Source organism: Sminthopsis crassicaudata, chromosome 6 (genome assembly GCF_048593235.1).
Source record: "Sminthopsis crassicaudata isolate SCR6 chromosome 6, ASM4859323v1, whole genome shotgun sequence".
NCBI lineage: Eukaryota > Metazoa > Chordata > Mammalia > Dasyuromorphia > Dasyuridae > Sminthopsis > Sminthopsis crassicaudata.
The window spans coordinates 53,672,991-53,685,147 of NC_133622.1; the positions used below are offsets into that span (position 1 = coordinate 53,672,991).

Genomic DNA, 12,157 nt, shown 5'->3' on the forward strand with positions numbered 1-12,157 from the left:
AAGTAGTAAGTGTAGTAGTACTTGTAATAGTAATAGTAGTTATAATAGTAGTACTGATGATGATAGTGATACTACTAGTTATACTAGTAGAAGAAGTAATAGTGGTGGTAGTGGTGGTAGTGGCAGTGGAAGGAGTAGTTAAGTGGTGATAGTGGTAATTAGTATGAATTTTTTATGTATTCCTTGGAGGTTTACAGAATATTTTATAGTCATTCTATAATTTGATTCTCACAATAGCACTATATGGAAGGGAGTATATAAATAGTATATAAATAAGGAAAATTGAATCCCAGAGAAGTTGCTCAAGTTACATGACAACTGCATAGCAGGGCATGATCCCAATGTGTTCTGATTCTAAATTTACTGCCTTTTTTATTACCACACAACCTATTTATTTTTGAGGCATAAAAGATTAGGTGTAGAAAGGATTCAAATAGTCATCTATATTTTCTGCAGGTGCATGGTATAGTGTAAGATATTAGATTTTCTTTGTGTTTATATGGTTAAAATTTAAAAGTTGTCTATATCTAGGGCAGAGAGGGTGCACTAAAAAACAATCTGGTAGCAATATCAGATCTCAAGCTATATTACGTAGAGGTAATCATCAAACAATATGGAATTGGCTAAAAAATAGATTGAAGGATTAGTGGACTATATTAGGTACATGATATACAGTAATAAATGGCCACAGAGATCTACTATTTAATAACTTAACACAAGGTTTGTGATGAAAACTCATTATATGACCAAAAAAAATCCTAGGAAGATTGAAAAGTGCTTTGGTAGAAATTAGATATAAATCAATAGCTCACACCATATACTGAGATAAAGTCAAAATGAGTAAATGATTTAAAATAAGATATCATAAATAAATTAGAGGAGTATAGAATATTTTACTTCTCAGAAATATGGATGTAGATAGAATTTATTACCAAACAATAGATGATAGAGAGCATTGTGAGATGTAAAATGAATAATTTTTATTAATTCAAATTTAAAAGGTTTTGTACAAACAAAGCCAATGGAGCCAAAATTAAAAGAAAAATTGAAAAGTGGGAAAAAGTGGGAAGAAACTTTATAGTGAATTTCTCTGATAAAGGTCTTATTTCTCAAATATACACACAATTGAATCAAATTTATAAGAATAAATATCATTCCTTAGTTGATAAATGGACAATTTTCAAAAGAAGAAATGAAAGTTATTTGAAGATTTGTATGAAAAAAGTCCTAAATTACTATTGATTAGAGAGATATAAAACAACTCTCAGATTGGCTAATGTGACCAAAAAGGAAAATAAATTTTAAAGAGGAGGTGGAAAAATAGAGACACAGATGCACGATTGATGGAGTTGTGTACTGATCCAACCAATCTAGAAAATAATTTGGAACTATGCCCAAAGGGTTATAAAACTGTGCATACCCTTTGATCCAGCAATATCATTACTAGGTCAAAGAGATTAAAGAAAAAGAAAAAAAAAAGCTTATTTATACAAAAATGTTTATGGCCGCTCTTTTATTGTTAACCAAGAATTAGAAATTAAGAGGATGCTCACCAATTGATGAATGTCTGAACAATTTGTAATATATTACAACATTTCTATTGTGCCAGGTGGCACGGTGGATAGAGTCAAACTGGAGTCAAACTGATCTTCCTGAATTCAAATCTGACTTTAGACACTAGCTCCTTAACCTTGAACAAGTCACTCAGTCCTGTTTGCCTTGCTTTCCTCATCTATAAAATTAGCTGAAAAAGGAAGTGGCAAACTACTCCATCATCTTTGCCAAGAAAGCCCCAAAAGGGGTCACAAAGAGTTAAACATGACTGGAAAATGATATGGCACAACATAAGAAATGACAAGCAGGAGCCTGTCAGGAAAATCTGGGAAGACTTGTATGAACTAATGCAAAATTTAATGAGCAGAACCAGGAGAATATTGTATACCTTTAACAGCAATATTGTAAGAAGATTAAAAGTGAATGACTTAGCTATTCTCAATTATATAATGACCCAAAAGAGTTATAATGAAAAATATTATCCATCTCCACAGAAAGATTAGAAGCTAAAAACAGATTGAAGTACACTTTTAAACTTTATCATTCTTGATTTCTTTTTTTTTGGTCTGGATTTTCTTTTTTTCAACATGGATAATGTGAAGATATTTTGCATGACTTAACATGCATAATCTATATCAAACTGCTTGCCTTCTCAATGAAGGGAAAATGGAAAGAGGAAGAGAAAGACTTGGAGCTCAAACTTTTAAAACATGAATGCTAAAAATCTTTGATTATATGTAATTAAGAAAAAATAAGCAACACATGAACTTTAAAAAAATTGAAAAAGAGCTATGAATGCCTAAAAATCAAACCAGTAGACCTTTCAAAATATGCAATGAAAGTTAATCTGTTTCTAAAATTTAAAAGAAAAAGGCATTCACTATTTTTTAAATGTTGAGAATCTAAATAGAGTTCAAACACATACTTTAAATACCAAACACTGTACAAATGCTGTACAGTTTGTACAAATACAAAATACAAATACTGAAAATTCATAGACTAAGGTATTATAATCTATATGATTAGCCCAAACACTAAAAATCAAAATAAATGCCTTAAATTTTTTCACTTAAAAATTGAACTCTGATGTTTGAGGAATCCCCAGCTCTTCGAACTAAATATATTTGAAATGACATAAAAATTTGACTCAAATTAGAAATTTTGTTTTTATATAGCTCCCACTATCATTTGTTCCTATCATCCCTACCTGGGGTCTTTGTTATCCTCTATATTTACACATCCAAGGAAACAGGCTAAAACAATCAGTGTTTACTTGATTTGTGGAGGGTTTTCACTCTGTTAATAATTTTTGTTGGTTACAATTATAGATTACATATCCACCAAAGCTCCTACCTCTACTTAGTCATATTCAAAGAAATGGAAAGCTTCAAATTATATATTACTCTATTCTATCATCCTGTAGTTTGAACTAGATAGTCTCTGGAATCTCTTAAGGCTCTGAGATCCTATTATTCTTTGAGTAGGATTGTTTGTTGATTTCAGTGCTCTTTCCCAACTTCTGCTTCAAAGAGTCAGCAAAGATTTGTTGCCATCAACAAAAAAGCCTTATGAAAGAAAATGGGAAACTACATGTACACATATTTAAAAGCAAGATTTGCCAAGGAGAATTTAGGTAATATGATTGAAGACAAGATTTGACTAAATATTATGATTATTCATCTTAAAAGAATACTAGAAACAGAAGTTCAGAATGAAAGCAAACCTCTACAAGAAAGAGAAAGAAATGGAAATGATTTGAAAATGTTTTTAAAATCAGGGAAAAATAGAATACTCAATCATCTAAATATAATTTAATTTGTAAAAAAAAAAATTAGCATGACTGTTGGATAAATAATGTCCTTGTGTTCAATTGTTTAATAGATCTTCATTCATTCATTCACCTCATTAAATCCTTTCAGAATAAGGTCTTTTCTTATCTGTTGACTAAACTGTATAAGTAGGGAAATATCCTAATAATTTGCATTGTGGAAAATGAGGAATAGGACTAGATGAGTCCATGATTTTGTGATTTATCCTTTAATAATTATATAAGTTCTAGGGAAAGCTAGGTAACACAGTGGATAGAGCACCAGCCCTGAAGTCCAGACGACCTGAGTTCAAATCTGGTCTCAGACACTTACCACTTCCTAGCTATGTGACCCTGGGCAAGTCACTTAACTCCAATTGCCTCAGCAAAAAAAAAAAAAAAAAAAAAAAAAAAAAAAAAAAAAAAATATATATATATATATATATATATATGTATATATAAATTTTGTCTTTATTTGTGGCATATTGAGTTCTTGACTCTTTCCTTTGACAAGTACAATTGATATTTTTGTACTTACACTATTTGCAATCATTTATTATCCCTTAATAATTATATCAATTCTATCTTTATTTTTGGAATGTTGAATTCTTGACTCTTTCATCTGACATGTATAATTGATATTATTGTGCTTACACTATTTGGGATCATTTATGAATAGATTTTAAAAGACCTTGAATAGGCTTTCTGAGCAATAAGTTGGAAAGTAGTGAATTGTTCCTTTCTAGTCATTAGGATGCCATTTAATCTATTACTTGTGTAATGAGAGTGATGATGAAGTTATGTAGTGTAGTACAGGCCCTCATTGTTCTGAAAGATACCTTCTATATCTATTAAGTGTTGAAAAAGAGTATAGAACAGGGATTAATGATTAACATTGAAGTTTGAAAACAACATAATTATATGGAAGTGAATGACATCTCACTTTTTTTTACCTTGGAACAAAGATTTCCTTCTGTGAAGAACATCTACTCAAGTTCAGCCTACTAATCACTACCCTTCTAATTCTTCAATAGAACTCATTTGCTTTTACCAACCTACGAAGATCCAGATAATAACAAAATACAATTGTGAATGCAATATGGCAGATATTGCTACAGATCTATTTTGTGTGCATCTAATAAACTCTGGGGGAGATATGATGTTCAGATAATAATACCTTTACCTTCAAAACCTTAAAGTCAGGTTAAAGTTATTATTACTGCCTAGATATCTACAAATATATACAATTTCCATGGTAAATGCATTAGAGACAGAAAACAAAGTGATATATGAAGTTTTATGTGGAAAAACATTAATGACTGAGCTGTCAGAAAAAGCTTTCTGGAGATGGTAGTATTTGGTATAGATTTTGGACAGGATTTTAGCAAGAAAAAAGGAAATCTGCTATCCTTGGCAAGGAAATGATATGACCAAAGACACAGATTAAAAACATTGTATTTTGGGAGAAGTGTAGGGCAGGGGATAGTAAGTACATTGTTACAGGAAGGAAAAATTTGTACAGAAAAGTAATATGAGATAAGGTTGGTAGAGAGGGTTAAAATTACTAAAGGCCCTGAATAACAAACAAGACTTCAAACTCTACTCAGTAATACTAGCTGACATTTACATAGCATTTTAAGGTTTTCTGTTTAGTGTTATATAGATTAACTCATTTGACTCTAAAGACAACCCTGCTAGGTGTTAATATAGTTACATCTCCATTTTAGAGATGAGAAAACTGTCTATGATTATGCTGCTATTACATAGCAAAGGCAGAATTTAAACTAGAATCTGACTGAGACCACATCTAGCATTTTCTTCCCCACAACCCCACGCCTAGTTGCTTTAAGTCAGCCGTGAAATATTTCTGAGCAAAAGAACAATTTGGTCAATTATGTATGAGAGATTACACTGGTATCTATATGAAGGGTGAATTACACTAAGATCAAAGCAAGAAAACCTATAAGTCAGTCTATTACATTATAATCCAGGTGAGTGATAAGGACTTACATAAGGGCAATAGCAGTGGACCAGAGATGCTTTGAGAATTTTGGCACTAAAAATTAACAAACATTCAAGAGAGAGGTTGTTTGAACCTACAGGCTCTATCTACAAATAAGACCTTCAGAGATAAAGATAACATAAGCAGACACAAAGTATATTAGAAAAGAGTTTCTCTTTTTTGAAATCAATAAACAGGAATCTCCTTGTACCTGTTCCTCCATAGATGGTTAGTGTGATTCTTTGAACTGAATTGGTGGTTGTCACAATGTTCCCTTTGTTTGTATTTCTATTTAATTTCTATCTGTTTTGTTTGAAGCTAATTATATGAGCTCTAGAACTTTTTTGGAGAGTAAGAAATGCATTTTCTCATATATTAAACATCCTATTATATAGAGTCAATTAACTATATCTTAATTATAAAATAAGTAAATGGAAGAAAATTTAGTCAAAGAATATGTTTTTTTCTCCTCTTTCCAAGTGCCCCATTTGAGAAGTTAATAATTTAAATGAATACACATGCTGACATAAATAACTAAGAAATTTAGTGAGCTGGAATTATTTTACTTTTCTTCCTGACAAAAGCTGAACCCTATGGCAAACAATGCAGCCCTGGTATCCTTAAGAGTTCATGTACCTGACTAATATGGAAATATTTAACATGATTGTACATGTATAACCTATATTGGATTGCTTTCTTGTCTGGGGGGGTGGGTAATAGAGGGAAGGAAAAAAATTTGGAACTCAAAGTCTTACAAAAATGAATGTAGAAAACTATCTTTACATGGAATTAGGGGAAAAAATACTATTAAATGAGGAGAAAAGAGTTAATAGACCTCCAAAATTATGTACTTGGTGTCAAAAGAAAAATCAGTCTCATATAATATTGATAGTTGTATGTAGAGCTGAGAGAAACCTGGAAGTCTGCCTTTCTCATTTTAGAAAATGAAGTTCATAGTGGTAAAGTAACTTTTTAAGCTCACATTGATAGTAAGGATCCAAGATTAGAACTTGTTTCTTAGTTTGTAAAATAATAGTAATCAATCAGTCAATTAGTAAGTAGTGTTAAGTACCTAGCGATTGCCAAACACTTTGCTAGCTGCTGAAAAAATGAATAAAAAGAATGAAATGAAACTTAGATTTTGATGGAGAGATGAGAAGCCCCTATCTAAATATATACAGTTCTAAATATAAAGAAAATCAAGCCAATATAGTAAAATTAGGATATTTAGGAAAGAAGGAAATCAGTGAAAAGTGACTACAAGGAGAAATGTAGTACCATGTCAAATTTATCAAATATTTTTCTTATTTGAAAATTATCTTTACAATGAAAATTTGTATTCAGATTGTAACATTTTTATCATTTATCAAATACATTCAAAGAAGGTTTTTATTTCTAAATCATTTAACTTACAAAGAATTAAAGTAACTGTCCCTTTTTATTTTATCATACTAACATGAATCATAATGTTTTCTTGCCAAATTTATCGAGTATTTTTCTTATTTGGAAATTCGTCTTTGCAATGAAAACTTATATTTAGATTGTATCATTTTACCATTTATCAAATGCTTACATTCAAAGATTTTTATTTTTAAATCATTTAACTTACAAAAATTATAGTGACTCTCCTTTTTTTTATTTCATCATACTAACATGAATCATCTTTTCCTTATTTTATATTTCTTTTTCTTAGGGAAAAATCAATTAATAAACAGACTCTATTGAAAGTGTAAAACTTCATATTAACTGCGAAGTACCAAGATTAAAAACAAGATTAAAAGTAAGTAAAAAAATTCCTTCCTGGGTGCTAAAATATAAAGTAGAACTCGTATCATTATATCACTTCCCTTTTTCTATTAAAAAAAATAGAAATATAAGTCATTTAGTGAGGCTTCAATCCAAAGAATCTCTTAAATATTGTAACATAAAAGAGAAACCTGTTTCCTGTATCAATTTCCAACAAGAAAAGACTTCCCGCCCCATCTTTGCCTTTGGTACCTACATGCTACAACTCTACCATCACTGCTACATCTTAACAAAGATGACAAAGTACTTACGCGTACATCATGTACCCAGGACCCAGGCAGCTCCCCTTCTGTCACCATCGGAACTGTATCATCTCAGGATGCAGTCCAGGCTTTGAAGACTGGATGAAGATGAACAATGAAGTCACTCGCAATAAAGACAAAAACCGGTCTGGCTCGTTTCAGTGACTGCAGCCTTGATTCAGGCTAAGATACATGAACATTTTCGCAAGGGAGGAAGAATTCCAATGTGCTGGCCAACCACAAACAAATATGTAAACAATGACATACTTGAAAAGGCAATTTCTAAGCAGCGCTTATGGGTAGGTTGTAATTTTTCCTTTTCAGGGTTCAAGTTTTTAACCTCATTTTGTTCAAGACCTCTTAAAATAAAAGTAAGATACTTAAAGATTTTTATTTGAGGGGTGTTTGTATTTTGTCCATTGGAACTTTTGTAATTTAAAGATTTGAGTTCATCCATAACAAATATTTAAATACTTTTTTATTAGTTGTATTCAGCAAGCATTTAAAGTAAGAGAACTTTGAGTGAACTCAAGGATTCTGATGAAGTAGCAAAAGCACTCAAACTGGGTCAAAGTATTTAATTTTTTTGTCTTGCCTCTACTTGATAAGCATTATGGAGGGGCAGCTTGCTGGCACAGTGGATAGTGTGTCAGTCAGGAGGACCTGAGTTCAAATTTGACTTCAGATACTTATTAGCTGTGCAAACCTGGGCAAATCATTTAACCTGGACTGCTTTGCAAAAATAAACAAATAAATAGAAATAAAGCCTTGGAAAAGCTACTTTGCTTCTCAAGTTGTTTCCTTAAATCTGAATTCAGAAATTCTGAGCAGTTTTCTTGATTTTTTTCCTGAAAAAGTTTTTTTTTTAATTTCTTACATTCTTCTCAGAATCCTTTAATCCTTAAGTTGTCCCTCTGAATTTCCTATTTTCAAGACCAGTGGATGTTTGTGTGAAGAACATTTTAAAGACATTTTTGCCTTTTGTTTCTTTGCTTCCAGATTGTTCTTCACCTTTATATTTGTGTTCTAATTCCATTGTAATCATTCTTCTTTAAACCTTTGTTGGTTTTAGGCTAAAGTGATTATATATACATTCAGAGGCATTCATGCACAGATATGTGGGGGATATGTGTAGAGGGATTCTCCTATATTGCATTTTCTGACTATCTTTACTGAAAGAAAGAAATGCCCCAGGGAAAGAATGAGAACCTGCCTCACAAAAGAAAAACAAAAGACTCCTTAAGCTGTTGGAAGACGATGTTTTTTACCTTACATCTCTAAATAGCTATGTGGTTCTCTTTGTCCTCAGTTTCCATATCTGTATACAAAATGAACATGATCTGATAATCTCTAGAGTCCCCTTCTGTTTTACTCTTCTACTTAGTACTACTGGAGATTTTGCAGACTTAGCAGGGTATACTGAATTTATTCCAATTAGTGAATAAGGGAGAAATGAATCTATTTTTCACAGTTCCCTTATTGCTTTTAGTTCATTTACTTAAGTAGCCTATTTTTGTGAAAACATCTGGCCAGGAAAAAAAGTTTCAGAAATCTAAAGCAAATCACTTATTTAGAGATAAGGAGAGAACCAGTCATTTTCTCAAATGCTCCCTACATAGCTAGTTTGGGGTATGTGCAGGGCAAGACTGCAGTCTTTCAATACTCTAACCAGTGATTTTTTTTCCCTCTTTTTTAATATTTTGACTATTTTATTTTGATAAAGGAGATACTACCCAACAAATGCTCAGAATTATCCTTACGAATTCTAGTTTAAAAAAAATTAAAATTTTTATAAAGTGATTGACACTTATACTATTTTCTACTTTTGCTATTTACTTATTTTTAATAGAGACTTGACTATTGTCCTCTCTTAGAGCTTCATTCAACATGACTTTATGTATCTTGTGTTTGAATTCTTCATATGTATCATAATTGATGAATAACAATATTTTGTCACATTCAAATCTTGCAATTCGTTAAAGCATTCTACCAATTTGGGGGTAAATACTTTATTTTTAGATTTTAAAAAATTACAGTTAATGCTACTTTTGAAAATTTTTTGTATGTATACATGTGCCTTTTCACGCTGATGGGAAGTAATTTTTCACTGTGTTCACATGTGCACATGATCTCTTTAAATGTAGCTAGAGTTTGATCATCTTTGACCATCCACATAGAGAACTCTAAAAGATTAAAGTAAAAAATCAAAGATTCAAAATTGATATGTTATAACTTTAATTGCCAATTTTAAGATAATGGAAACACATGAAAAATGAATTAACTGTAGATATGTCATATTTACATAGCATCTTTCTCAGAAATAATCAAAGCATCATTTGAACTGATGAACATTTATTAATCATCTTCAATGTGCCTTTGTTAGGTTCTGGGAATACAAAATGAAAAAAATAAAGCAATCCCCATTCTCAGGGAGCTTATATTTTAGAAAGGATCCTCAGCCAAATTTCACCTCTGCTTCCTCTTGACTTTGTAAAAATTTTTAACTTTTTCTTTTCTGTCTTGCTGTTGGCACCACAAAGGGATCTTTTCTCCTTCCTGCTTCCTGGGTGTATAGTCTTAGCCCATTAGAATGTAAGCTTCTTGAGGTTAGACACTTATTCCTTCTTTTATTTGTATTCCCAATTCCCAGGACATTGCCTGTCACATAGTATGTTCTTTATAAATGTAGCAACAGGATAAGCAGATTATTTCTATTATTATTTTTTGCAATGCACATTTCAAACATTTAGAAATATAGAAACTAAACAACAAGTACCTAACAGAATTTTCTGAAAGCCTTGTGAACAAGTTGCATGAGAATGAATACAGAATCTTGATTCTTGGTTCTAAGGATGAAATGTTGTGTTAAATGCTTTATAATCTATATTAACCACTTTACAGTCAAAATAATCTTCAATCAAGCCATTCTCCAATTGATAAATGGTCAAAGGACATGAACAGATAATTTTCAGATGAAGAAATTGAAACTATTTCTATAATATGAAAAGGTGCTCCAAAATCATTATTGATCAGAGAAAGGCAAATTAAGACAACTCTGAGATACCACTATACACCTCTCAGATAGGCTAAGATGACAGGAAAAGATAATGACAAATGTTGGAGGAGATGTGGGAAAACTGGGACACTGATACATTGTTAGTGGAGTTGTGAATGAATCCAACCATTCTGGAGAGCAATTTGGAACTATGCTCAAAAATTTATCATCACCCACAGTGTTTCTACTGGGCTTATATCTCAAAGAAATCTTAAAGAAGGGAAAGGATTCCATATGTGCAAAAATGATTATGGCAGACTCTTTGTGTAGTGGCTAGAAGCTGGAAATCAAATGGATACCCATCATGTGGAGAATGGTTCAATAAATTGTGGTATATATGAATGTTGTTGAATATTATTGTTCTGTAAGAAACAATCAGCAGAATGATTTCAGAAAGGCCTGGAGAGACTTACATGAATTGATGCTAAGTGAAATAAGCAGAACCAGGAGATCATTATACACAGTAACAAGGTTATATGATGATCAATTCTGATGGATGGGGCTCTCTTCAACAATGAGATGATTCGAACCGGTTCCAATTGTTTAGTAAAGAAGAGAGTCAGCTACACCCAGAGAGAGAACTATGGGAAATGAGTGTGGACCACAACATAGCATTTCTACTCTTTCTGTTGTTTGCTTACATTTTTGTTTTCCTTCTCAGTTATTTTTTCCTTCTTTCTAGATTCAATTTTTCCTATATAGCAAGATAACTGTATAAATATATATACACATATTGTATTTAACATATACTTTAACATATCTAATATATATTGGACTACCTGCCATCTAGGGGAGGGGGGAAGAAGGAAGGGAAAAGTTGGAACAGGGGTTTTGCAAGGATGCAGATGTTTTGTAAATTAAAAGCTATAATAATAAAATTAAAAATTAAAAAAAAAATAATCTTCAATTTAGTACAAGTTCCAGAATTTTACTTCCAGAAGTTAGCAAATTAGAGGAAGTTTAGAATTTTCATAAAAGAAATATGTTGTGATTACATAATAATTGTAGAACTATTTCTTTTGGTGAGACTTTAAGACCATGACAACAGAGCACAAGTTTTAGTAGGTCCTATTAAGCAGCAAAGCCTTATAGTGGGCTATATTTTATTTTAGTCAATGACTGCCCTACGTTCAAAGAGATTCATTGCCAAAAGTTTGGCTGTCAGGTAGATTTTTTTTTTAAATGTAACCACAGCAACTTGTGAAACCATCTATTATAATAAGGATAGCCATAATCAATGGTAGAAACTGAATCTATAACAATGAAATTACTATGCATATGTAAATTGCATACATACATATATATTGTTTCTTTATGTAGAACATTTCTTTTAAAGAGTTCATGTGAATTTTAGCAGTCCCTTCATCTTCTAACAATTTTGAAACTTAAAAATTGGAATACTGATAGTATAAAGATGGAATTTCAATTTTAGATTTTCCATTCTCACTTACAATTAAGATAGGATATTGATATTCATGAAATTATCTTCAGTTCTTCATCATTACAAATAAAATTCTAGTAATAACAATAAGTATATCTCTTAAACCAAGTGAAAACAAAACATAATAAAACTTTCTAATGAGGAAGCCCCTGATACAAGGACCATAAAGTTGTGAACGCTTTAGTGACTCATCTGATGTGTACATATTCCTTTTGCACTTTGAAAAGTAGTTTGTATTAGGATCTTCAAA

The 12,157-nt window shown here is 31.3% G+C and overlaps 1 protein-coding gene and 1 long non-coding RNA gene across 2 annotated transcripts in view; one reads left to right on the top strand and one right to left on the bottom strand.

Moving 5' to 3' along the window:
- The window catches only part of LOC141545568 (transmembrane protease serine 11F-like), a 70,747-nt gene extending 63,186 nt beyond the window's left edge, over window positions 1-7,561 (bottom strand). The window contains exon 1 of the mRNA XM_074272683.1: window positions 7,421-7,561. Coding sequence (XP_074128784.1) covers window positions 7,421-7,431 — 11 coding nt within the window. The 5' untranslated portion in view covers window positions 7,432-7,561. The remainder of the gene's footprint in view (window positions 1-7,420) is intronic.
- The window catches only part of LOC141545570 (uncharacterized), a 117,681-nt gene that overhangs the window by 47,665 nt on the left and 57,859 nt on the right, over window positions 1-12,157 (top strand). The window contains exon 2 of the long non-coding RNA XR_012483069.1: window positions 7,057-7,143. This is a non-coding gene — a long non-coding RNA (uncharacterized LOC141545570). The remainder of the gene's footprint in view (window positions 1-7,056; window positions 7,144-12,157) is intronic.